Source organism: Carassius gibelio, chromosome B10, assembly GCF_023724105.1.
Source record: "Carassius gibelio isolate Cgi1373 ecotype wild population from Czech Republic chromosome B10, carGib1.2-hapl.c, whole genome shotgun sequence".
In the NCBI taxonomy this organism is placed as follows: domain Eukaryota; kingdom Metazoa; phylum Chordata; class Actinopteri; order Cypriniformes; family Cyprinidae; genus Carassius; species Carassius gibelio.
The window spans coordinates 24,923,828-24,951,010 of record NC_068405.1 but is presented as its reverse complement, the minus strand read 5'-3'; the positions used below and the strand labels follow the sequence as shown (position 1 = coordinate 24,951,010).

General features: G+C 35.0%; 1 protein-coding gene across 1 annotated transcript in view; it reads left to right on the top strand.

Moving 5' to 3' along the window:
• LOC127966858 (WD repeat-containing protein 70) overlaps positions 1-27,183 on the top strand; it is a 50,820-nt gene that overhangs the window by 18,135 nt on the left and 5,502 nt on the right. Inside the window, exons 10-16 of the mRNA XM_052568177.1 lie at positions 1,681-1,855; positions 13,752-13,851; positions 16,586-16,670; positions 18,128-18,266; positions 23,411-23,511; positions 24,605-24,684; positions 26,581-26,697. Of these exons, the coding sequence (XP_052424137.1) occupies positions 1,681-1,855; positions 13,752-13,851; positions 16,586-16,670; positions 18,128-18,266; positions 23,411-23,511; positions 24,605-24,684; positions 26,581-26,697 (797 nt within the window). The remainder of the gene's footprint in view (positions 1-1,680; positions 1,856-13,751; positions 13,852-16,585; positions 16,671-18,127; positions 18,267-23,410; positions 23,512-24,604; positions 24,685-26,580; positions 26,698-27,183) is intronic.

The following is a 27,183-nucleotide window of genomic DNA, read 5'->3' as shown; positions in this document are numbered from 1 at the left end:
CGTTCGGTGCTCTCTTCACCATTAACACCATTCCCAAACAGAGACGGTGTTTAATTGCTCCGAGCCTTTAAGAGCTCATTAATGAAGACACTGCTTCATCTGCAGCGGCTCCTGAGAAACACGAGCAGCTCTTCAGAATCAGGGAGCTGTTCATCATTCTGTCCTTTATTTCCATCCGGGGAGTTTTCCAGTGTCTCCGAACACTTTCCCGCAGTCGGATCTGAGCGTTAGGGGCCGCTTGAGTTCAGTCGGAGCGGTTTGTTTAATTCAGCTTCTAGTGCAGTTTTAATACAAACTTTTACTATTTGTATTACTAGGTTCAGTTATATTCAAGATGTCAAAAAAAAAAAAACTGTTTTAGCATGTACTTAGTATTTATAAATGTTTTTATATTATCTGTACATTTTATTTATTAGCGTTTATATTTATTTTATTAGTTTATTTTTCATATATTTTAAGTAATTTATAAATCATTTTTTATTTTTATCCATTTTATTTTAACTAAATATATATAGAGATAAACAAGAGGTATAATTTTTTATATTGTTCAATTTATTGTATTCAGGATTATTTAAATAAAAAATGTAAATTATTTAACATGCCTTTTGTACGTCATTGTCACAATATATTATGAATAATATTATAAAATTATATTTTTATATATTTTAAAAGACAAGACGCATGAAAACATTGTATTTCCTTAGCTGCACTGCTAAAGAATATTCTAGTAAAAAAAAATTATTTTATTTTTTTATATTTATAATTTATTTACATTTTATCAAATTATATATATATATATATATATATATATATATATATATATATATATAATTTTTACTTATTTTGAATAAATACAGACAATATTGTGCACTTATCATATGATATATGAGACCAAAACCCATATAAGAGCATTTTGTCCCCCAAATCATAACTTCATATATAATGAATCATATGACTTCATATATATGGAGTTTATTTTGAAGTGTTTTTAATTTCATTAATTCATTCAGTTATTTAATTAAATATAAAAAATATTAAAATAATAAATGAACAATGACTGATAAAAATCTGATAAATAAATAATATTCTAATAAATAAACTTAACATGTATTTGTGTTTTTTATAAAAATATTTTTAAATAATGAATGGCGGCAAATAAATAAATGCTGATTGAATAATTCAATGCTTATTATATATTATTATTAATATATATTTTAGTTAATGAGTAAATATCAAGATAAAATTCAATCAATCAGAAAAATCAATGATTAATAATTATCTGATAAATAATAATGATCTAATTATTAAAAAAATATATTTTATTGTTTTTAAATAATAATCAAATAAATATTATTAAATCATAATAATGACCTGCATAAATTAATAAATCAAACAATCATTATCTGATAAGTAATAATCTAATACAGTTAAAAAAAAAAAAAAAAACTGTGGATTTTTTTGCCATCTTTTTCAGTCTGTAAAGTATTAGTTGGGAAAGTTGAACTTGTTGACACTTATACTAGCATTTCACAACAGTTTATCTGATTTTATATTTGTTTTTTTATTCACAATAATCTTTAAAAAATATATATATATAATGTAAATATGTCAAATACAGTAATATATTAGTTTTATTTATATTTTGTAATTTTTTTGAACCCGTTCTGGTCTGGTTCTCAGGACGGTGCGGACGTGGGACTTGACCTCGGAGAAGAAGCACAAGTCTGTGTTCAAGCCTCGGTCGCTGCAGGGCAAGAGAGTGACCCCCACCTGCTGCACCTACAGCCGCGACGGAAAACTGATCGCAGCCGGCTGCCAGGACGGGACCATCCAGATCTGGGACAGGAACCTGAGCGTAAGTGCCCCGCTTCACACCACACTGTTACCCTGGATGAGACACGGCCAGTGCCAGAGGTCAGAGGTCATCGGAGCGCTGACACTGAGCAGGTCTGTGTAAAGCGTGGGTGTTCGACGGGGATGAGTCGTTACTGTTTGTGTGTGGTCTGACAGGCGAGTGTGATTCAGGGGTTCAGAGGTTAATAAAGATGCTCGCTCTGGTGAAGTATGGGAAGCTGTTTCCGTGGGAAATTACTTTATTTAACCCAGTAAAGCTTGACATGAGAAGTAATAATAAAAAAATCATTAACGTTTGTTGAACTTCTAGACAAAATATTGATTTAACAAAAAAAACAGTATGCAAGTGGGAAACTACAGTACTGAATACAAATCATTAAAAATATAAATATGTAGTATAACTAATTATTATTAAATGTAATGTAAATCAATAAACATAGCTTTACATACACACACACACACACACACACACACATATATATATATATATATATATATATTATTTTACATATGTAGATAATTTTTAACAATATAATGTAAATATTAGATATTTTAATTTGATGCATTATATGCATGATTGATAACATATATTTTTATTAATATTATTTAATGCATTTATGAATTCTGTTTATAGATTTTTTTTTTTTTTTCTTCTGTTGACAATTTTCAGCTTAAGGACATTTCTGTTTACTTTAATATGAATAAATCACTTGTTGGTCATTATATGGCATTCAGCGTAAAATCTAGTTCTGAAAAAAAGCTTTTTAAGACCACCTTTTATTTTATTTATTTCCATTTCATTGCATTTTATTTTATTTCCATTATAGCTGACATGTCATTAGTCTATAAACAGTCAGAAAAACATCATTATATATATAATATATACATATATGTATATTATATTACATATAATCAGTGTTTGGAATAACGCCGTTTAAAAGAACGGCGTTAGGTTACAACGTTATTTTTTTCAGTAACGCGGTAATCTAACTAATTACTTTTCGCATCGTTATAACGCCGTTAACATTACTGGACGTTAAATGCGGTGCGTTACTTTGCATTGATTTAATCCGAACGCACCCCTGGCTCACACAGCGAGTGAGGAGGTGGGTTAATAACGAGATAAGCGATTATGATTGGCTAAGGCAGAGTCATGTGTTTCATGGTAGCCAATCAGAGCCAGTGTTTTTACGCCAGCGGCATTAAACACACACACGCGAGATTCTCAGAAGCAGCAGAAATGGCGAGTCAGGAGCAATCCGATGAAAAGTTGGCATTTTCAAGGTGGAGATATTATCACTAATTCAAATTAATTGTGGTCAAAGGCAACTTTCACGGACTTGTGAAAACTGCTCCAAAAAAAAAAACAATTGACACACAGCAGCTTTTTTTAATTTTTTTTTTTTTTTTTTTTTTTACAGTAACGCAAATAGTTACTTTCCCTGGTAACGAGTTACTTTTATTATAGAGTAATTCAGTTACTAACTCAGTTACTTTTTGGAACAAGTAGTGAGTAACTATAACTAATTACTTTTTTAAAGTAACGTTCCCAAAAGTGCATATAATATACATATTTTTATTTTACAGCCATTAAAATGTCATGTACAGTCATGAACTTAAGTGTCTTATGAGCAACATTTTTAGTTCATTGCACCCTTGTGTGTTATTAAGAAATGAACTAGAATCAATGGGAAAAAGTAAATCAAAAGGCAGTTATTGGGTTATTCTTATTACATAAAGCAGTACATTTTTTGCTCTAAAGCTTGCAAACCTTAGAATGACTTCTAACCGGAGAATAGATCCTAGTAGTAAAATGATGCATGCAGGTGTTGTGTTTCTCCTCTCGTCTGTGTTAAATGTATCAGGTAAAAAGTAGTTGTTTCAGCCCACTTCAGATTGTAGGTTTTCGGCTCTGGACCCCTCAGCGGGTGGGACACATTGGCTTTGACGTTGATCTGTTTATTATCAGGATCCCAGAGGAAATAAGCAGGTGAGAGAGAGAGATTTTCATAATGTCATTCACAGCTGTGCTTTACTGTATGGCGGTAATGAAACGAGCTCCAGAAACTCTTCCCAAAGCAATTTTAATAGACTGAGTAAGTGTTGTTCGGTCACTCAGAATAGTTGTTGGTCTTTTCCCATGATGTGGCCACTTTGATGGATGTTACTGCCACATTCTCCGCAAACTTCACTCCCAAAAACCGTGGAAAGTTTACATTAGAGTTGCTCAACGAGTGAGTCAAGCCCCAAAAATGAGTCTCAGATCCGTTCTGAGCTAAAAACAACAATGCTTATTACCTGAATACTAAAAATAAATAAAAATACAGCTATTATTATGGATAATAAAGCAATAAATAAAATATTTGTATTGTTTTATCATCTGTTGTTTATGTATTATGTGTAGTAGATATTTACAATACATATGTTTAGTAAAATATATTTATTACTTTGCAAAAGTATTCACACCCCTTCTTTTTTTTTTACCGTAATGGTAAAGCAAAAAAAAATTGGTTAAAATAAAAAACTTGAATGATTGCATTGCGTAAGTATTCATACCCTTATCGGGTACAGTTGAAGTTTAGCTCAGGAGCTTTCATATTGCTCGTAAATGTTATCACAATTTGATTGAAGTTAACCTGTCGAAAGTTCAATTGAAGGGGTATGATTTGGAAAGGCACACACGTCCTAATAAAAGGTGTAACAGATGGTAATGCACATCAGAGAGTAAAAAACCAAGCCTTAAGGTCAAAAGAACTATCTGTAGAGCTCCGAGACAGGATTGTGTCGAGCCACACATCTGGGGAAGGGTTCAGAAAACATTGGTAGAAGTTTGAAACAACCAGGACTCTTCCTAGAGCTGGTCTCCTCCAAACTGAGCAACTGATGGAGAAGGGCTTTGGTTTGAGTGGTGACCAAGAATCTGATGGTCACTCTAGTTGAGCTACAGAAGGACAAACATCACTGCAATACTCCACCGATTTGGGTTTGTAGACAGTTTGGCCAAACTCAATCCTCTCTTCAGTAAAGACACACGAAAACACACCTAAAGGATCCTCAGACTCTGAGAAAACAAGATTCTGTGGTCTGATAAACCTCAATTCCAAGCATCATGTTTGAAGAAAACACACTCTGCTCATTGCCTGTAGAGTACCATCCAAAAGTATAACACAACACAACGTAAGGCAGCTAGATCAAATAAAAAAATGAAGGGGTGTGAATACTTTCGGCACTATATATATATTTGCTCATTCTTACATCTTCAGATCACATTTCATAAATTATATATTTTGTGTAAAGAAAATAAACGAATATATCAATTTTACATCATTATTTTTTTATTTAAAGTATCGTTTGCATAAAGGAAAAATCCTGCTTCTCCTTCTAAACAAAGCTCTAGCGTAACAAGCTCCGGACATCGTTGAATTGGTCAGTTGCGTCATTACGTCTGAGGGGACGAGGCCTTAATCGACCATAGGAATGGGAGTTAACGCAAAGCATATGGCCGTGCCGTAAATACCCATCAGCCCCTGCACCAGACAGAGGGACTGGACTAGTACAGGACAGACCATGAATAACAGGCACAGCTTCTTTGCTGTTTTTTTTTTTTGTTTTTGTGGTTTTTAGCTGTTCAGAGTCACTGTGAGACAATCATTGGTAGTTTGGCTCCTGAAGAGCAAAGCACTGACTCAGAACATAGATGTGTTGATTTGAGGCGCCCAACATCTCAATCTTCTGACTCTTTCTGGTCGACTAGTAGTCGTTCATTTTTAGCATTAGTCAACATAAAGCACATCCTGTTTGCTTTCTTTATTTTACAAAAGCACAATGTTTTGTTGTTATTGTGAGTGCACACGAATAAACGTAGAGTCTTGACTGACCAATGGCAGGCGCCGGCATATGTTAGGCTGTTCACACAAGTTCATGTGTGTTTTTATTGAATTAATTTATACTTTGCTTTCTCAATACTCTGCATTTTGTGTTTTCTTGTTTTGAGGCTCTCACAAAACATGTCACATTTCACCCGAAAGAATGCATAAAGAACATGAAGCCCTTTTTTAAGACTTTTTTTGCATTTGAATTTTCAGTACAGTTCAGCACATTTACCCCTGAATGTTTATTACTTTAATACAAAAAAAACAAAAACATTTCATTAATTACTGTGAATGAAATACTGTTTTTATTTATTTTTATTTAAAATAAAAATCGGTTTACAATTTACATAAATTAAGCTTTCTTTCTTTTATCTAATTTCTATATTTCTCTATTTATAAATATAAATTTTCTTTAAAAAAAATATAATATTTTCTTATATTAATTATTATTATTAATTATTATTTATTTTATTATAATTTTCTTTAAAAAAAATATCTATTTAATTCAGTCTGTGTTTATTCATTTGTTTGTTTTCTTTATGAAAATAAATGCTTTTTATATTTAAATTATTATATAAAGTATAATAAAACATTTTATGCAAAATATATTTTTAATGCAAAAAACTATTAATTATAATTGTATACATCTTTATCTATTTAATTGTCTATGTATTGTTTATTAATTTATTTTTCTTTATGTAAAAATACATTTGTATATTTTAAATTATTATATAAACGTATAAAATTCTCTATATGCAATGTTTATTTTTTCTTTATCCAACTATAATTTAAATGCAAAAAAAAAAATGTAAACTTATATTCTTAATGCAAAGTGTGTGTGTGTGTATATATATGTATATATGTGGTGAAATGTGATCTGAACATGTGTTTGTTAGATTCACTAACAGAAGAAGTGAAGTAAACATATCCGTACTCTGTGATATAACCTGAGCGCTGCCACCTGTTTAATGGATTCCTGGTATTTCTCATGTGCTGAACTATGACACGTCACACGCTGAACTTCCTGTCTGTCAGCGCTTCTGCCTCACGACCAATCACGGTGTCAGCCGCTCTGTGTTTGGTTTGCCTGAAGAGGCTGTTGTTTGAGAAGTCATTCACAGATGGTGTGAACCAATCCTCTCTGGATATCATGTCACATGACATATCCATGTCTGGTGTTCATGAAAAAGCACTGAGATTTGCCTATAATCATCCAGTCCTTCTTAATTTTGTCCCGGAGGTCCATTAATGGATGACTGGAATAAGAAAATGATCTAATTACCCAAAGAAGGCCTATTGAAACACATGCATATAATGTGTCACATGATGGGACGTGTGAACAGATGATTCTTCACTGCTCCTCTGTTCTTCCACAGCCTAAAAACCTGTGATTTATTACTGGTGCTTCTGTCAGACTAAATATTTACCCAGCATTCCCCAGCAGCTTACAGTAACAGCCCGTTCCTCGAGGATCTGTGACTTACACTACCAGTCTAAAAGCTCTTCTGCTCACCAAGCCTGCATTTATTTGATCCAAAACACAGCTAAATCAATAATATTGTGAAATATTTTAACTATTTAAAATAGCTGTAAACTGAATTTTTTTCTTTGATGCATTGCTGTATATTCAGCATCATTCCTCCAGTCTTCAGTGTCACATGATCAGATCAGATTCTAATATGATGATTTACTGCTCAAGAAACATTTCTGATTATTATCAAAGTTAAAAACAGTTGAGTACATTTTTAGGATTCTTTGATGAATAGAACAAACTTTGGTAACATTTTATACTGTTCCAATCTAAAGCTTGGAGTCAGAATTGTTTTTTTTTTTTTTTTTTTTTTTTTGGTTGTGTATACCTGGCTGTTTTCAACATCGATAAGAATCAGAAATGTTTCTTCATCATATTATTCTGATTTCTGAAGATCATGTGACACTGAAGACTGGAGGAATGATGCTGAAAATACAGCGGAGCTGATTTAAAAAAAAAAATTCAAATAGAAAACCGTTATTTTAAATTTTCAAAATGTTACTTTTTTCCCGTACTCTAGATCCAATAAATGCAGGCTTGGTTGGCAGAAGAGACTTCTTTCTTCTGTCTTAAAAATCTTGCTGTTCAAAACTTTTGACAGGTAGTGTATCTTCACCAAAAAAAAAAAAAATGAAAAAATAAAAAAAACTCAAGGAAGCACTCGTAGAGTGAACCCGGACTGGTTAGAGATGTCTCTGGCTCATGTATGGAGAATGCAGCCAGATGTGGTCAGTTCCAGTCAGACCTTGATCTCCTGCATGGAGATATTGGGACGGACAGATGGATTGATCCTGGAGATCTCGGTTCAGTCATTGATTACGGGGTCATGACCTCTCATCAGTCGGACTGTGAGTTGATGTTTCAGAACAGATCGGATCCGTCTCTGACAGGTCCTTTATGAATCTCAGCTCTTATTACCATTTTAATGTCATTTCAATGTCAATATTTTGTATATATTATATGATATTATTAAAATTTGAAATTACGTTATAAGAATAATATTAATCCCTAAAATGCTATATGCTTTAATATATAAAATACTATTTAAAATGCTATATTTATCTCTAAAATGCTAAATGCAAATTATTCATGGTTGAAATGATGTATTAAATACAAAAAAATAATACAGCGTATGAAATTGCTTATAAACATGTTGTAATGCCTTATCTTTCAATTTATAATCATATCCTTGATTTAATAATATTATATATATATTACAGGCTATACTACAGATTTTAGTGTACTATATTATCATATACTGTAGTATAAATTATACTATATTATTTAATATAGCATTATCGTATATCTGGACATGGTTATGAATTTTAAAGAGTATAATGGAGTAAAACACATTAAAACATCACACATTTTTTTTATTTTAAAACATGTTCTGTAATCAGTTCAATGTGCTGTTTATTATAATATATAATATAATTTGTCTAATAAAATATATAATGCAACAGTATGTAAATATTCTTGTCAACATTTGAAGTGGATCAAAATTTGTTCTTCTTAGGACAACTTTGATATACTATGAATGCATAAAAACACGTAATATAGGATATTAAATTCATTTTATAACATGTTTTATTTAACAGTCAATCATTTATTTATAACTCTAACCGCAGTTTAGATATTTATAATGCACATATATTTGCTAATACACCATCTAATTATGATGCATTAAAACACATGATATAAAACCAAACTGTGTGTAGATAATGCATTCTACTCTTTTAAAGCGTAAAAATGTGTGTGTGAGTGTTACGTTTTAACTGAGGTCACGGTTATTCACAAGAACATACAAGAGTTATAAGGCAATAAAGTGCATTGCAAACACCTTTATGGAGTCGAGCGCATGACTCCCGTGTCTTCCTCAGGAAGTCTCATGGCTGTAGACGTATCAAGACGTCCGCTGCTTCTTTGATGCACTTCCTCTGTTAATCTGTTAATCTTCCAGAAGAACAAGCACACCCTGAAACCCAACACACGTCCATCAGGAAAGCTCTTATCAGCCGTTCCTCACATGCCTCATCAGCTGTAAAACACTCACATGGGTTTGGTTACTTCCTTCAAATGGCCTGATAAAGTTAGAGCAAGTCCTCCCAAATTTAACCTGCTGTAGTTAGCTATAGCCAAACAGTGTTGGGGAGGAATGGGATTACGTATTTATTTACAAAACAAATGGTTAATTAGAAAAAATAACAACTGTAAGTTGTGGAGATGTTAAGAATTACAAAGGGGGTTATGTTAGAGTTTTATTCGCACACACCCACATACAGATTTAATTAATCCTTATGAGATTTATGAGAATATAAATATGAGATCCCAATGTTTCAGGAGTTTAAGACACATGCTTATTAAATCTATTTGGAAGTATGTATTTGGATTATTTTTAAGACTAGCTTGTTTTTTCCCATGCCATTGTTATTGATCCCAGTGTTTCCGGTTATAACTATGCAAGGATTTGATTTAAAATGTTAAAATCTTTATTTAACCTCAGATTGATCTCAAAGTTTGATTTTGTGGTGGATGTGCTTTATTAAGTTATTTTAATCTTAATACAAGTGATAAAGGATTTTGAGATTCTGAGCGTATAATTAAATGTAATCTGTTACTCTGCTTAGTTACACTACTTATTACATTTTAAATAAGGTAACTTAAAATCCGTAACGTATTACATTTCTAAAGTAACCTTCCCAAAACTTTAGTCTAGCCAGAGTACTTACAAAATTGTATTCCTGGTTAGTCAATGTAATCTGGGTTACTCATTTTAGGTAAAGTTTAAGTATTCTGATTACATTGCAACTTTAACGTTTAGTTCAGACATTGCAAGAAGAAGAAGATGCGTCACGACATTGCAGTGAATATCGAGATAAATACATTTCGGTTTCTTGCACGGACCGATCGTTTTGTCTTCAAACATCAATTTATCATCACGAGCCACTGGGTTTAATTTGGTTTTGTTTGTGTATGTTTTAGACTCTCAAAGCCATGATTCCCATCCACTTACATTAAATATACATAAAGTTTTATTTAAAAAAAATTGTTCTATTGAAGAAACAAAGTCACTTATATTTTGGATGCCCCCGGGATGGTAAGTAAATAAACATCAAATCTTAATTTTTGGGTGAACTACAGGTGCTTATCAATAAATTTGAATGTCGAGGAAAAGTTTATTTCAGTAATTCAACTCAAATTGTGAAACTCGTGTATTAATAAATAACTTCATTGCACACAGACTGAAGTAGTTTAAATCTTTGGTTCTTTTCATTGTGATTATTTTGGCTCACATTTAACAAAAACCCACCAATTCACGATCTTAACAAATTAGAATACAAAAACATTTTTAGTGAATTGTCGGCCTACTGTACATGTACTCAATACTTGGTAGGGGCTCCTTTTCCTTTTATTACTGCCTCAATTCAGCGTGGCATGGAGGTGATCAGTTTGTGGCACTGCTGAGGAAGCCCAGGTTTCTTTGACAGTGTCCTTCAGCTCATCTGCATTGTTTGGTCTATTGTTTCTTATTTTCCTCTTGATAATAACCCATAGATTCTCTCTGAGGTTCAGGTCTGGTGAGTTTGCTGGCCAGTCGAGCAGACCAACACCATGGTCATTTAACCAACTTTTGGTGCTTTTGGCAGTGTGGGCAGGTGCCTAATTCTGCTGGAGAATGAAATCAGCTTCTTCAAAAAGCTGGTCAGCAGAAGGAAGCACAAAGTGCTCCAAGATTTCTTGGTAAACGGGTTCAACACCAGCAGATGACATTTCACCCCTAATCATCACAGACTTTGGAAACTTAACACTGGACTTCAAGCCACTTTGTCTATGAGCTTCTCCACCCTTCTAATTAAATTAAATACAAAACTTGCTCTCATCTGAAAAGAGGACTCGGGACCACTGGGCAACAGTCCAGTTCTTCTTCTCCTTAGTCCAGGTAAGATGTCTCTGTTGTTGTCTGTGGTTCAGCAAATTCCTCGACACGTCTGTGTGGTGGCTCTTGATGTCTTGACCCCAGCCTCAGTCCATTCCTTGTTAAATTCACTCAACTTCTTGGATCGATTTTGCTTGACAATCCTCATAAGGCTGCGGTTCTCTCGGTTGGTTGTGCATCTTTTTCTTCCACAGTTTTTCCTTATTGTCAACTTTCTGTTAACATGCTTGGATACAGCACTCTATGAACAGCCAGCTTATTGGCAATGAATGTTTGTGGCTTACCCTCCTTGTGATCTGTCTTCTGGACAATGGGCAGAACATAAGTCTTCCCTATTGTTGTGTAGCCCAGTGAACCAAACTGAGAGACCATTTTGAAGGCTCAGGAAACCTTTGCAGGTGTTTTGAGTTGATTAGCTGATTGGCATGTCGCCATATTCTAATTTGTTGAAATTGTTGAAAATATATATTTTTTTTATTCAGTTAGATTATTTTAATTCAAATAAATGTACTTAATACATAATTTTATTTATTTTAATTATGACAATGTCATATTTCCTTCACAGTAACATTTACATTTTTGTCTTCTCCTTCACAGTAAGACATACTGATGAATCTTACACTGTTAGAGCAGAGATGGTTAAAAGACGCTTGACTCAGGTTCTTCCACTTGAATTGAAGGAAGGACCGGCTGTCCTTCGTTTCAAGTGGAAGAGCTTGAGTGAATTAATGAAGCTGATTTGGCCGTGGGTTAATCATCAGAGCGAAGCACGAGCAGGTGGAGAAACTCAGATAAAGATGGCAATTATGCAGCAGTAAATTGGTTTGGCGGAGAGGCTAGAGAGTCGTTATCTGGCCGTTCCAGTGCCACGACTTCTGTTCAATGCAACGTCCATCCGCTGTGTCTGGACCTCGTTTTCTCTTCCGTCGATCTTGTCGTGTCTTCCCGTCCTCAGCTCGTGTTTTCCCTCTCTACGCTTCTTCGGTTTCCATCACTCTTCATTTATTTTAATTGAGCGGGGCTAGTTGTCACAGCTCCAGTGAAAACTTCTCATGGTGAGTTTGTTTTTGTGAGACACTTTCTGTAAGGACTCAAACCGTTTTGGCTTCTAAAAAAAAAAAAAACCCTATTGAACATTTCCACTGTTACTGACACAGAAAAAGAGTTCACAAGCGTTACATGGTCTTTGGTTACCATGATGTCATTCCAAACACATTCAACATTTTTTTTTTTTTTTTTTTTTTTGTTGCTTTATTCTTCATTTTGTTCAGTCTGCTCTCAACTATATTCAAAATATAATTATATTTTGTAATAAATTTATTTATCTGTTGAGAGATAATATATATAAAAAAATATATATATAAAAATGAAATCTAATTCAAAATATTAACTGAAAGTGTATCAGTGATACTAAAATAAGGTTTCTGCATGATTTCCGCAACTGTTCGATCTGTTCATCAAGACAGCTTGACTGAAATTGGGAAATATTATTAGATGAATCATACACTTTGATCATGGTCATCATATCGGGTGATCATGTGTTTTAATGCTTTACATTGAGCCGAGGCTGTGTGTATTTGAGGGCACTCAAGAGTTTTAATGGAGCTCAGAGTTCAGACACAGATTCAGACGTGCTCTCCTTCAAGAAATGCTGTTTCTAGTCTATAGTCTTCAGTCCAAGAACACAGCAGTATGGTGAATGTCTTCCTCTCACTCATGTCCGCACACTCACACACACAAACACACACTGACCAGATATCACTCACTAGTGTACAACAGCTGCTGCTCATAACTCATACAGGGATTATTACATAATAGATGTAAAACTGATACACCAAAACATATTTAAATAAGAATCATAAACACCATTATTTTAACTCATTGTAATTTCCCCACTGAAAGAATAATTGTGTGCGGGTGTGTGCGTGTATATTACGGAGTTATTTTTTATTTTCATTTATAATTTTATTTTACCTGTTTATAAAAATAAAAAAATATTTCACCTCTTTATTTCATTTTTTTTCAAACTATTTTATTTTATTTACATATTTTAATTTACGTTTTTATCATTATCTGCTAATTCAATTTTTTTTTACTCAAGTTTCGTTTTATTTATTTTATTTTGTTTCACTATTTTATTTCAACTGTTTTTTAAATTCAATTTAATTTATATATTTTTTTCATTTAAAGTTGTATTTCACCCTGTTCATTCCATTCTTGTATTTTATTGTATGGTTTTGTTCTGTTATTCTGTTCTATTCTCAGCTTTCAACTATCATGCTAATAAAAGTGTCAAAACCTCACAAAAATAAATGCGTTTGATGTATATAGGTGTTGGAGCTCTTCATTGAGAAATCTCGTCACTCTGTTGAGGCTGAAGACTCGCTGGTCCAGTAACTGAACAGACAGGAGGCTCTCTCTTTTCAGACCGGAGTGTGGTTTTGCAGATGGAAAGTGTTTGGGCCACAGAGCTCTTGTGAAAGTGTTAATGGAGCGCAGGACTGGCCTCTGCTCATCCAGACGTGTCTCTTATGTGTGCTTTGGTTGTGTTTTTCAGGTTCACACTAAGTTCCACTGTCGCCAGGCTCACGCCGCCGGATCAGACACGACCTGCCTCACTTTCTCTTACGACGGAGTAACTCTCGCATCACGAGGAGGTCAGACCCGCCGCTGGTTCTGTCTGTATTAGGACTGCCTATAAGAGACAGTAAAAAAATATATATTTTATATTATATTTGTTCACAAATAGGCACTAAAAATGCTTAATTTGTAAAATTCATTTTTTAAGAAAAATGCATATATTTACATTATGTAGTGTGAAGTCTGATCTTTCAGAAAACATAAAGGGTCACTAACTTCAATTCTTAAAAAAAAAAAAAAAAAAACTTTTTTTTTGCATTTTTACTGAACTGTAACACAAATTTCTCCTATGGCGTGACAGCAAAAATTAAGAAGGAAAAAAAATCTTTATATATAAATGCCATTATTTATTATACAGTATTGTTCAAAATAATAGCAGTACAATGTGACTAACCAGAATAATCAAGGTTTTTAGTATATTTTTTATTGCTACGTGGCAAACAAGTTACCAGTAGGTTCAGTAGATTGTCAGAAAACAAACAAGACCCAGCATTCATGATATGCATGCTCTTAAGGCTGTGCAATTGGGCAATTAGTTGAAAGGGGTGTGTTCAAAAAAATAGCAGTGTCTACCTTTGACTGTACAAACTCAAAACTATTTTGTACAAACATTTTTTTTTTCTGGGATTTAGCAATCCTGTGAATCACTAAACTAATATTTAGTTGTATGACCACAGTTTTTTAAAACTGCTTGACATCTGTGTGGCATGGAGTCAACCAACTTGTGGCACCTCTCAGCTGTTATTCCACTCCATGATTCTTTAACAACATTCCACAATTCATTCACATTTCTTGGTTTTGCTTCAGAAACAGCATTTTTGATATCACCCCACAAGTTCTCAATTGGATTAAGGTCTGGAGATTGGGCTGGCCACTCCATAACATTAATTTTGTTGGTTTGGAACCAAGACTTTGCCCGTTTACTAGTGTGTTTTGGGTCATTGTCTTGTTGAAACAACCATTTCAAGGGCATGTCCTCTTCAGCATAGGGCAACATGACCTCTTCAAGTATTTTAACATATGCAAACTGATCCATGATCCCTGGTATGCGATAAATAGGCCCAACACCATAGTAGGAGAAACATGCCCATATCATGATGCTTGCACCTCCATGCTTCACTGTCTTCACTGTGTACTGTGGCTTGAATTCAGAGTTTGGGGGTCGTCTCACAAACTGCCTGTGGCCCTTGGACCCAAAAAGAACAATTTTACTCTCATCAGTCCACAAAATGTTCCTCCATTTCTCTTTAGGCCAGTTGATGTGTTCTTTGGCAAATTGTAACCTCTTCTGCACATGCCTTTTTTTTAACAGAGGGACTTTGCGGGGGATTCTTGAAAATAGATTAGCTTCACACAGACGTCTTCTAACTGTCACAGTACTTACAGGTAACTCCAGACTGTCTTTGATCATCCTGGAGGTGATCATTGGCTGAGCCTTTGCCATTCTGGTTATTCTTCTATCCATTTTGATGTTTGTCTTCCGTTTTCTTCCACGTCTCTCTGGTTTTGCTCTCCATTTTAAGGCATTGGAGATCATTTTAGCTGAACAGCCTATCATTTTTTGCACCTCTTTATAGGTTTTCCCCTCTCTAATCAACTTTTTAATCAAAGTACGCTGTTCTTCTGAACAATGTCTTGAACGACCCATTTTCCTCAGCTTTCAAATGCATGTTCAACAAGTGTTGGCTTCATCCTTAAATAGGGGCCACCTGATTCACACCTGTTTCTTCACAAAATGGATGACCTCAGTGATTGAATGCCACACTGCTATTTTTTTGAACACACCCCTTTCAACTAATTCAACTAATTGCCCAATTGCACAGCCTTAAGAGCGTGCATATCATGAATGCTGGGTCTCATTTGTTTTCTGAGAATCTACTGAACCTACTGGTAACTTGTTTGCCACGTAGCAATAAAAAAATATACGAAAAACCTTGATTATTCTGGTTAGTCACATTGTACTGCTATTATTTTGAACAATACTGTATATTGCTCATTTATTTAATATTAAATTATAATTAACATCATTTTCCCCATGACTTGTTGGACAATTTCAAGACAAACTTTGCTGTCATCCGTTCAAAACTGCTGAAAATACTATTTTAAGATGAGTGATGATTATATCACTCCACACATTTTCTTATTTTTTTTTTAAAGATGTTTTGAGATAAAAAAATCTGTTTCTCTTATCTGTGTCGCACCATAGAACATCACGTCACCCTAAAAGACCGAAATGTCAGTTATTAAATTTCTATTTAAATTTGAAACCAACATGTTTTTAAACGAAGCAAAAATCATTAAAATTCAGTCTCTTAATCAGTGTATAGAAACTGTTCTTGGTTTTCAAACTATTTTCATTAAGATGTTAATTATCTATATTAAATCTAAAAGTTGTTTTACATTTTACATATGGTTTTTAACTTTCCGGCAACACTACCTAAACAGTGAAAAATACTCTTAATTTGATATAAAATGATTCATATGATTTTATTTTATACTGCCCACCTCTATTCTGCATCGACCTTCACAACTGAATTATTTTGTAGGTTTTAAATGCTCAAATATATTGAATCTGTTGGATTATGCTGGATGTGAAAACAAAGTGGACTTGTGTGCAGATAAAAGAGGTTTTGTTTGGTGTGAAGTGATCGGAGTGTGTAAGGAATCAGACTCTGACTAACGCAGACACACAATGATGCTGATTCAGCTCCGATTCGATCGCTCATCTCTCTGTTCTGTGTGTGTTTTCAGGAGACGACACTCTGAAGACGTGGGACATACGCAACTTCAGGAAACCTCTCGCTGCTGTCACTGGCCTGACCTCCTTCTTCCCCATGTAAAGGGAAACTTTTAACACTTCTGTTTGATCAGTCTGACCACTCTCTAGATGTTTTGAAGTCTTCTCATGGGAACAGAGTTCTTTTGGGAAGCATGTCCTGCTTTTCCATAATAATTAATATGTATTTTAAATATTTATGGTAAAATAAAAAATTTATAGGAAATACAAATAATGTGGCAATGATAATAATGTTTAATAGTAATAACAATAATAACAAATTTTATTGATGTTATAAATATATATATTTACACATTCTCACACGATACATTACAATGGACTAATTGATAAATTATTAGCCTGATATTATTTTACCATTGTTCACAATATATACTATACTAATACAATAAATACATACTAAAATGGTCCGTGCAACAGCGGTAAAAAGATACTGCTTCCCCCGAAAGATGAACCTCAAAAGAAGCATACATAGGAAAAACAACAGTGGTCCCAGAATCAAACCCTGGGGAACATCACATACTACAGGGGCTGAAAAATATCCTTTATTCGCATCAAATGTCCTATCCTTTAGAGAGGAGGCAAAACACTCTGAGACACCCACAAAAACAGTTAAATAAACACCATAGCACTTCTAATTCAAGCAAACATGGATCTGTTTTAGTTTTCAGACATCAAGGCACATTCCAAATGTCACTAGAATTTTTTTTTTTTTTAAATGGTCAGGGTAACAGTAGTAAGAAATATGGTAATTCTTAAAGATATAATTGAAGGAAGTATATAAAGGGAAAACAACAGTGGTCCTAGTATCGAACCATGGGGAACACACATACTAAAGGGGCCAGCTTGGAGGAAAATTAGCTTTATTCACAGCAAATGTCCTGTCCTTTGGGCAGGAGGCATATCACACTGAGATACCAACACAAACACTTAAACACTATAAGACTTCAGCCTGAGCATTCCCGAATTGGTTTTCGTTTTTGGACATAGAGCAACATTCAAAATGTCTCTGGAAAATAAAATTAAAATGTTCAGTACAACAGTGGTAAGACTGTTCCCCCCTAAAAGGAAGCATACATGGGGAAAACAACAGTGGTCCCAGAATCAAACCCTGGGGAACACCACATACTATAGGGGCCGAAAAACTTCCTATATTCACAACAAATGTCATGTGCTTTAGTGAGGAGGTAAACCACTCTGAGACACCCCCAAAGACAGTTAAATAAACACCATAGCACTTCCAATTCAAGCAGCACTGGATCTGTTTTAGTTTTCAGACATCAAGCCATTTGTATGTATTTCAGCTTTATATAAATGAATAGTTAAAAAAATATTTTTAGTTAACTAGAAAAACACTGCTGGGAACCTGTATATTATGTTAATACTGTTTGCTTAGCATTATGCATAAAAGCACAGCAGATTGTGAAGTGTGTTGTAAGTCTTTATGAACGTGAAGTTTTTCTCTCCTGTAACTGTGCTGATGGGTGTTTTCTGAACAGGACAGACTGCTGCTTCAGTCCGGATGATAAACTGCTGCTGACGGGAACCTCGGTGAAGAAGGACGAAGGAAACGGGAAGCTGCTGTTCTTCGAGCGGGAATCTCTGCAGAAGGTCTATGAGATTGAAGTGGCCGATACGGTAGGTTTGACACACTCCTGTGCTGGTGTCATGCTGAGAATGATCCATTATACAGCACTGTGTCGAGACTTATAATGTTTCCAGATCACAAAACATGATTTGATGAAGTGCAATGAAGTATGGGACAGCTGGGACCATTTTACTAACTAGCAAATTAAGGATTTTCAGTGTTTTCAGTCTGTGATTGGTTATGATGCCGGTCAGCCAAACTTGACTGAAACCCCAGGGTCGTCCACACTTATTTAAATGAAAATTTATTTTATATATACATTAATCTGATATTTCGCTATTTAATAAGTTAGGTATGAATCAGCATGAATTGTCATTGGAAAGAGAAGATTGCTGATATTGCCTAATGTCTCATTTAGAGTTTCACAGAAAAAAAATATATATTTTGATTGTGTTGGATTTTAATCTGGCATATATATATATATATATATATATATATATATAAATAATAATAATAATAATATATCCGGTTATGTACATTTTTACAGTAACTAGAACTGAGAGCATCCAAATAATATGATTTTCTCTCATAATGGAAACTATGTCCAGGAAGACTGTGGGTCTTACTTGGTAAATGCTGTACTGTTAGGTTACTTGTGCAACTGCAGACACGAAGTGAAAGCCTGTTCATTCGTCCCTATGGAAGTGAAGGGAACGTTGTCTTCCTCCATCCATTTGCTGGAATGACACAAGCGTGACCTCGAGAAGCATCCCCGTGCTCCTAAGAGCTGGATTTGTCTGAAGCGAGTGAAGCGTCTCTTTCTGAGGCACATCTGAGTGACGGCTCAAAGCTCCCCTGGCCATCTGTGATCAAATGTGTTTCTCTCAGTCCCAGCGCTCCAGCTCTAGTCAGAACAGCACAAAGACTAATTCTCTCCATCCCAGGTTGCTTCTTATCTTAAAGCTGACAGGATGGCATAAAGCAGATGTTGGTTTCCAACACACTGAATACATGCAGCACAGAAACCATGGAGCAGCAGCAGTAGCCTTAATCAGAAGTACACAATATTCTTTGTGTGATGAATCACAGACATAGTCCAACAATCTAAATAAATAAAGGATTTCTGGTAAAGGAAATAATGTTTTGGATTGGTGCATTTTGCTATTAGTGGTAGTTGTAGTATATCATCCTCCTTCCAGTTGTCTTGGAGTTTGTCAGAATGAATCTGCATCCATTGCTCTTGTTAAAGAAGCGCACACATTTTCAAAGATTTCTCATTTAGAGCTTCACAGAAGAATTGCATCCGGTATAATTGCATATTAATTTTAATTCATTTGTTTATTTTCGTTATTGCAAATTAACTAAATAATTAAAAATGTAATTTCGTGCGTTTATTTCATAGTATTTTATATATAAATTAAACTGACATTTCGTTATTGGTGTATTTTTATTTATTCTTTATAAATATTACATTTGATTAAATTCTATAAGTTTTGTACTGGTAAACAATCATACAAACAATTATATATACACACAAACACATAATTATTAGGTTTATTATTAATTGTTTGTATGATTGTTTACCAGTACAAAAATTATAGAATTTAATCAAATTTAATATTTATTTATACAGAAATCTGCAATAATTAATTGATTGTGTTGTGTTTTCACAAGATTGTCGGTACAACTGTAATATTTTATCTTAAAATAAAAAGCATGTGACATCACCCCTATGTAAATAACAATATTGTTTTTCTTTAATATTATGAAGTATTAACTAAGACATTAGGCCATATGTGCGAGTTTCTCTTTTCCATATAATGACGATAAATGCTGATTTATTCTGCCAAACTCCAAAATACTCACATCATTTATGTCCGGAATCGGTAGAATCACATTAGCAGCAGTGGATGGCTCTTGTTCACTGAAAATACCTTTGGCCCGTCCAGAAGACTAAAGTTATTTATAGCTGACCTGACGAGGAGCTATTTACAGTGTTTATCTAGCGCAAGACGGCTGAAGAATTTAAGTGCTGTCTTTATGAAGTGCTGCACCAGGCCATCCTGTGACAGGAAGAGCTACCAATCATTCAAGTGTAAACACAGGCCGTAACCCCGCAGTGGGGTCGTGCTCTGTGCCGGGACGTGGACACTTCTCCAGGCTGGAAAGAGTAAATACTCCAGGGGTGGTTCTCAGCTTTGCTGACTTTTTCACAAGGTGCAAAAACCAGGTGAGACATGTGCGTCCTCCAGGACGCCTGCTGCTCCCTCTGCATTGGACATTTGGAATGTTGCTTGATGTCTGAAAACTAAAACAGATCCAGTGCTGCTTGATTTTGAAGTGCTATGGTGTTTATTTAACTGTCTTTGTGGGTGTCTCAGAGTGGTTTGCCTCCTCTCTAAAGCACATGACATTTGTTGTGAATATAGGAAGTTTTTCGGCCCCTATAGTATGTGGTGTTCCCCATGGTTCGATTCTAGGACCACTGTTGTTTTCCCTTTATATACTTCCTTCAATTATATCTTTCAGAAGTACAATACCTCTTACTACTGGTACCCTGACCATTTTCAGTTTTATTTTCCAGTGACATTTGGAATGTGCCTTGACGTCTGAAAACTCAAACAGATCCAGTGCGCCAGGGATTGAAGTGATATAGTGTTTATTTTAAGTGTCTTTGTAGGTTTCTCAGAGTGGTTTGCCTCCTATCAAAAGGATAGGTCATTTGTAGTGAATATAAAAATATTTTCCTCCACTTAAGCCTCTTTAGTATCTGGTGTTCCCCAGGGGTCTATTCTGAGACCACTGTTGCTTTCCCTTTACTTGTTTTCTTTGAATTACATCTTTAGGAAGTACAGTATCTCTTACCAATGTTAAGCTGACAGTCTTCAGAAAACTAAATTAAATCCAGTGCTTCTCAGATTGAAGAAATATCGTGTTTATTTAAGTGCCTTTGAAATTTTCTCTGAGCGGTGCTATGGAGCAAGTCGTGCTCTGGACTTGCACAGAAAGACTAAACCTAGAACTAAAATATAAACGTTGTACTAAAAGCTTGTTAATGTTAAGACAGAGTCCAGGTGACCTTCATCTCTTCGTCTGTTTTCACCCCTCCTGAATCCACAAGTGGATTTTTGAGTCTTATTTCATTGCATATCTTTTCACTGGTTTGAATCTGAGTTGGAAAATCCCTTTTACATCAACAAAACAAATCAAACTGTGACTTGAAAGTTATCTTGTGTCTGGTTGCAGTGTAGTTAAATTATTATTATTGTTATTGAATATAATGCTGAAATATCACTCCAGTCTTTGCCATAAGATCTGATTCACTCACATCACCATTATTATCATTCCTCCTAGTGCTCGTAGAAACATTTGAGCTGCACATAAATACTGTGCATTGTGAGGGTCTGTTTCTCTGGCACATGACGAACAGCCGTAGATGCATGCATATATCGCTATTTTCGACAGTTCACATGTGTTGCTTGTCCTGATGTTTGCTTTCCTTACCCAGGGTCTCTGTGTGGCACGATTAATAGTAATGGAGAGGTCAGATATACAGATGTGCACGATCTAAAACCCATGATACAGTATCTGCAAGGTAATGGAGCGACTAAAGGAGATTACGTTTGTATTCGGCCCAAAAAAGGCTCAGCTGGAAGCACATTTCAGATCCGCAGCCAAATCTTCCAGATCTTCTCTAAATAATCAATTACTCGGCCACATGCCCATAGAGAAGGATTAACCCCGTACATCCCGTTAAGTCAATAAGGGCCAGAGAAACCCCTGCTACGGTCCTGGGGGAGGGAGAGGGTCTAAAGCCGGATTCTAGGTCAGGGAGGCTTAACGCAGTCCGGCTGGAGGATTCAGAAACGAGCCCGGCGCTGAACAGCTGGAGGCTAAGCAGATTTCACCCCCATGCCTCCGCAGGTCTTTCCTGATCTCAACACTGCACACATCGCAAGATCTGTTTGGAAAGAGTTTCTTGGAGATAGCATGATTTATTAAGCTCCTCTTGTGCTGTTAACTCATCTCAAGAGATCATTCTTAAAGTGCATTAGGACTCCCAAAACCTGCTGCTTATTCTTTTGGATTTCCTGTACAGCGTCATTATTTACTTACGCTCATTTTCATCCTAACCTTTTTTTTTTTTTTTTATGCAGCATTTTTGCATGACTGATGTTTATTTTATTTTTTATAGTATTTTTATGCATTTCAGTGCAGCATGTTTGCATGACAATGTTTATTTTATTTTATTTATTTTTGTAACATTTTTATTAATTTTACTAAAGTATGTTTGTTTGACGATGTTTATTTTATTATTTTCTTTAACTTATTTTCGTGGTATTTACATTCGTTTCAATGCAGCATGACAGCGGAGACATATTTCCCCTCATTTTGATCCAAACTTTTATTTTATTTTACTCTAGTTCTTTTTCTCTTTTTTTTATTGCTTTATTTTGTGGTATTTCCATACACTTTTATTTTCAGTGCTTAATCTGCATGACAATCACGTCTTCTGCTTTCCCATCATTTTAATCCAAACCTATATTTATTTTATTTTTTATTTTATTTATTTATTTAGTTTCAGTACAGCATGTTTGCATAACAATGATCATGACTTATCCTTTACACCTTCATTATTCACTTACCCTCATTTTAAATAAATGATTAAATAATTATTACCATATTATGTTTAATATTTCATAATTGCAAACAAATATCACATTCGTTCCACTTAATGATTTTATTAAATTTTTCACATTTATTATTATTTTAGATTATATCATAACATAGAACCTTTTCAATATTAATAATATGTTACTATGAGAAATATACATCAATAATAATAATAAAAACACAATAATAATTACTATTACTACTACTTCTATGGTTTTAAATGATATTAATCTGCTGTATTTATTTGTTCGTGGGGTTGGACTTTATGTAACAGGCCTTTTTGGTGTTTTTCTAACTTTAATGCTGCTCTTTTGCTCTTGTTCACTATAAAACGTGATCATATAGACATGCATGTGATTGCAGTTATTCAGGAGTCTGTTCCTCCGTCTCACACACACACACACACACTGTCCTGGCAGCGGCCCATTCGAGTCTTTGAGATCCAGATCCAAATATAGTCATCAGGAGATGAGCGGGATGCCTTTGCTTTATGCTGACCTCCCATCTTCTGTTGTTTCAGAGCGTGGTCCGCTGTCTTTGGCATCCCAAGCTCAATCAGATCATGGTGGGGACGGGGAGCGGCCTGGCGAAGGTTTACTACGACCCGGTCAAGAGTCAGAGGTGCAGATGCGCTCAGTCCTGCTTCACACTCTTCTGTTCTTCTGTCTGTGTTTGTTCAGTACGGATTCAGCCGGGTTTGGACGCTTTGAAACTCAACAAATCCACTCCATTAGTGTCGACTGAGAGCAGAATCAATTTTCTGCACGTTTACATCAAAGTCACGTCCTGCACATGCACAAGAAAAGCCTTCACTCTATCTATATCTATATATATATATATATATACTGTAGATAAAATGGAACATAATGTTAAATTAAAATATTAAACCCATTACACTTTCCAGTAGTTGCGGTTGTTTTTACTCACGAATAACTATTTCTACTTGATAAAGTATTTTAGAGCTTGATATGACTGTATTTATAGATATAAAAAGATTTGTTATAAAAATTTCCTTAACTTTAAAAGATGTTTGTTTGTCAATATCGGTTTAGAAATCACCTTTAAACTTCCTTTATTTTTCCAGGTTTTCCAAGATCCTGAGAATTCTGCGAAATGTAGATAATTATAATAACTTTATTATTAAACTAGGGGTTATAATATATTAAAATGATTCTATAAAACTATTAAATGTAATGATAACTTAATTCAGCTTTCCATTAGTTTCCATCATGTTTATTATTATTATTATTCACTCAAATAGCAATTTATACCAGAAAAACAAATATTGTAGAACTCGTCATGACTAGAATATTTATATTTATAGCAATAATATGACATTTTAAAAAGTTTATTCATTTTTATGACTTTTCCTGGTCTGAAAATCACACATGTAAATATAACTATCCTTTTTTTTTTCCCCTCATACATTTTTATTTTATGGAAAATGGAATAAAAAAAGAGCGCTAATATAATTAATTGATATAATAATTCTATTATTCAGATTTGTCAGGATGATTCCCATGAGTTTTCCAGGTCTGAAAATCCATTTGAAGGTGCCCTCATATATTCAGGTTTCCCAAGTTTACAGTTGTTTAGGGAATGACTTCAAATGAGAAATATTGTTGCAGTTGATGTCTTGCTCTTTAGTTGTTTAGCTCGTTTTGAAGCTTATTTTGGAGCTAATGTGCTGTTTTGTGTGTTGTTTGTTGTTCAGAGGTGCGATGTTGTGTGTGGTCAAGAGCAAGAGGAAGGAGAAACACGCCGAGACGCTGACACAGGATTACATCATCACCCGTGAGTGTGACCTGCGTAAAATATATATATATTAGGGCCGGGACTTCAACGCGTTAATTGAGATTAATTAATTACACAAAAATAACGCGTTAATTAATTACAGAAAAGAATTTCCCGCATTTTTAATAACTTATCTGGATGAGTTTCGAGAGGTTATTGAGAGTTGGACTTAGTATGTTATTTCCTCTGAAGCAAGAGAAAGATGTTTTCTAATAGTCAGTGTTTCCAATGTTCTGAATGTAGTTGACAGTATTGTGTTTTACTTAAAAAACACTTTACAGAAGGTTCCAGCACCTATAAGCTTCCTGAATTCTGAAATGTACTATTTCTAAATTGTTTCTAAATATGCTACTGCTACACTTCATGGCAAAAATTGCACTGGTCTGCTAGACTTGGCTGAACAAAGATAAACAATATTTTGTTGCTTAAGCTTATGTATCTAGTCATTATTCAATGGTATACTGTAAATCCATGTGAAAAAAAATATTTCTCACTGTTCTCAGGTCAAATATTTATATGCGATTAAAATGCGATTAATTTCGATTAATTAATTACAAAGCCTCTAATTAATTAGATTTTTTTAATCGAGTCCCGGCCCCAATATGTGTGTATATATATATATATATATATATATATATATATATATATATATATATATATAACAAATAAAATCCATCACGGTGTGTGCGTGTGCACACGTGTCTGCTTGTGCGTGTGCGTGCGATTGTGTGTGTGTGCATGTGTTTTAGTGATTGTGTGTGTGTGTGTGTGTGTGTTATAGTGATTGTGTGTCTGTGTTTCTGTGTGCGTGTGATTGTGTGTGTGTGTGTGCGCGTTTTAGTGATTGTGTGTGCGCGTGTCTGCTCGTGCGTGTGTGTGTGTGTGTCTGTGATTGTGTGTGCGTGTGTGTGTGTTTTAGTGATTGTGTGTGTGTGTGTGTGTGTGCCCGTCTCTGCTTGTGCATGCGTGTGTGTGTCTGTGTGATTGTGTGTGTGTGTGATTGTGTGTGTGTGTTTTAGTGATGTGTGTGTGTGTGTTTCTGGGTGCGTGTGATTGTGTTTTAGTGATTGTGTGTGTGTGTGTGCCCGTCTCTGCTTGTGCGTGCGTGTGTGTGTCTGTGTGATTGTGTGTGCGTGTGTGTGTGTTTTAGTGATTGTGTGCGTGTGATTGTGTGTGTGTGTGTGTCTGTGTGATTGTGTGTGTGTGTTTTAGTGATTGTGTGTGTGTGTCTGTGTGCGTGTGATTGTGTGTGTGTGTGTTTTAGTGATTGTGTGCGTGTGATTGTGTGCGTGTGTGTGTGTGTGTTTTAGTGATTGTGTGTGCGTGTGTGTGTGATTTTGTGTGAGTGTGTGTGGTTGTGTGTGTGTTTAGTGTGTGTGAGTGCATGAGAAAGCATGAGTTTGTGTGAGAGAGAGAGAGAGTGTGTGTGTGTGTGTGTGTGTGTGTGTGTGTGTGTGTGTGTGTGTGTGTGTTGCATGCAGTGAGTGCTTTCCATCGGATTGTGTCTCACCCGAGGCCCACGATGCCATTAGCACGAGACACACTCAGCAGCCACGCGTTTATCACGAGAGCCTCAGTCGCGCCGAACCTCAGGAAATAGCGATGGAAAATTGAGGTGACGTGAGTCCAGACGATGGACCACTGATGTCCATGTGTCACCACTAACCTCTTTGCTTGATGTAGCGTGAGAGGAATCAGCACAACTCCTGAATGGAAAACCACTCGCCCTTTCCTCGTGACCCCGCAGTCAAACACACACACACAGAGGCATCATAGACGCACTTTATTTGGGTTGTGTGTGGGCGCTTTAATCAAGAGTAAACACAGCCCTGTTGCAGTGAGGAGTGTAGTTCTCTGTGTTGATGTGCTTCATGTGATTGTGCTGTGTTTCATCAGCTCACGCTCTGCCCATGTTTCGTGAGGCCCGGCAGCGCAGCACCAGGAAGCAGCTGGAGAAAGACCGACTGGATCCACTCCGATCACACAAACCTGAGCCGCCCGTGTCCGGACCAGGTGATGTTCCTGAACCCTCACCGACACACATCCATCAGTCTTTCTCTTACACATACATGTTGACAATCAACTTTTTTTTTTTTTTTTTTATTTGGGCCCATATCTAAAATTAAATTTAAATTAAATCGATGCATTTAGCAGATGCTTTTATCCAAAGCAACTTAGATTGCATTCAGGCTAACATGTGTTCCTTGGGATTCGAACCCACAACCTTGGACTTGTTAACACAATGCTCTACCGCTTGAGCTACAGGAACACTATTTTGTGTTCAGTCTTATTCTGCACAATATTTCCACTGTTAAAAAAAATGTTGCATCCCTTAAATTTGTGACTGAATGAAAGACTCAAACATTTGCTAATGAATCATTATTTGTTATATTTTTCTTGAATCTTTATCAATAACGACAAACCAACATTAGTCCAGTTAGTTCTGAGATATTAAAATAAATGTCTGTCTGTCTATCTATATATGTCTATTTATATAAT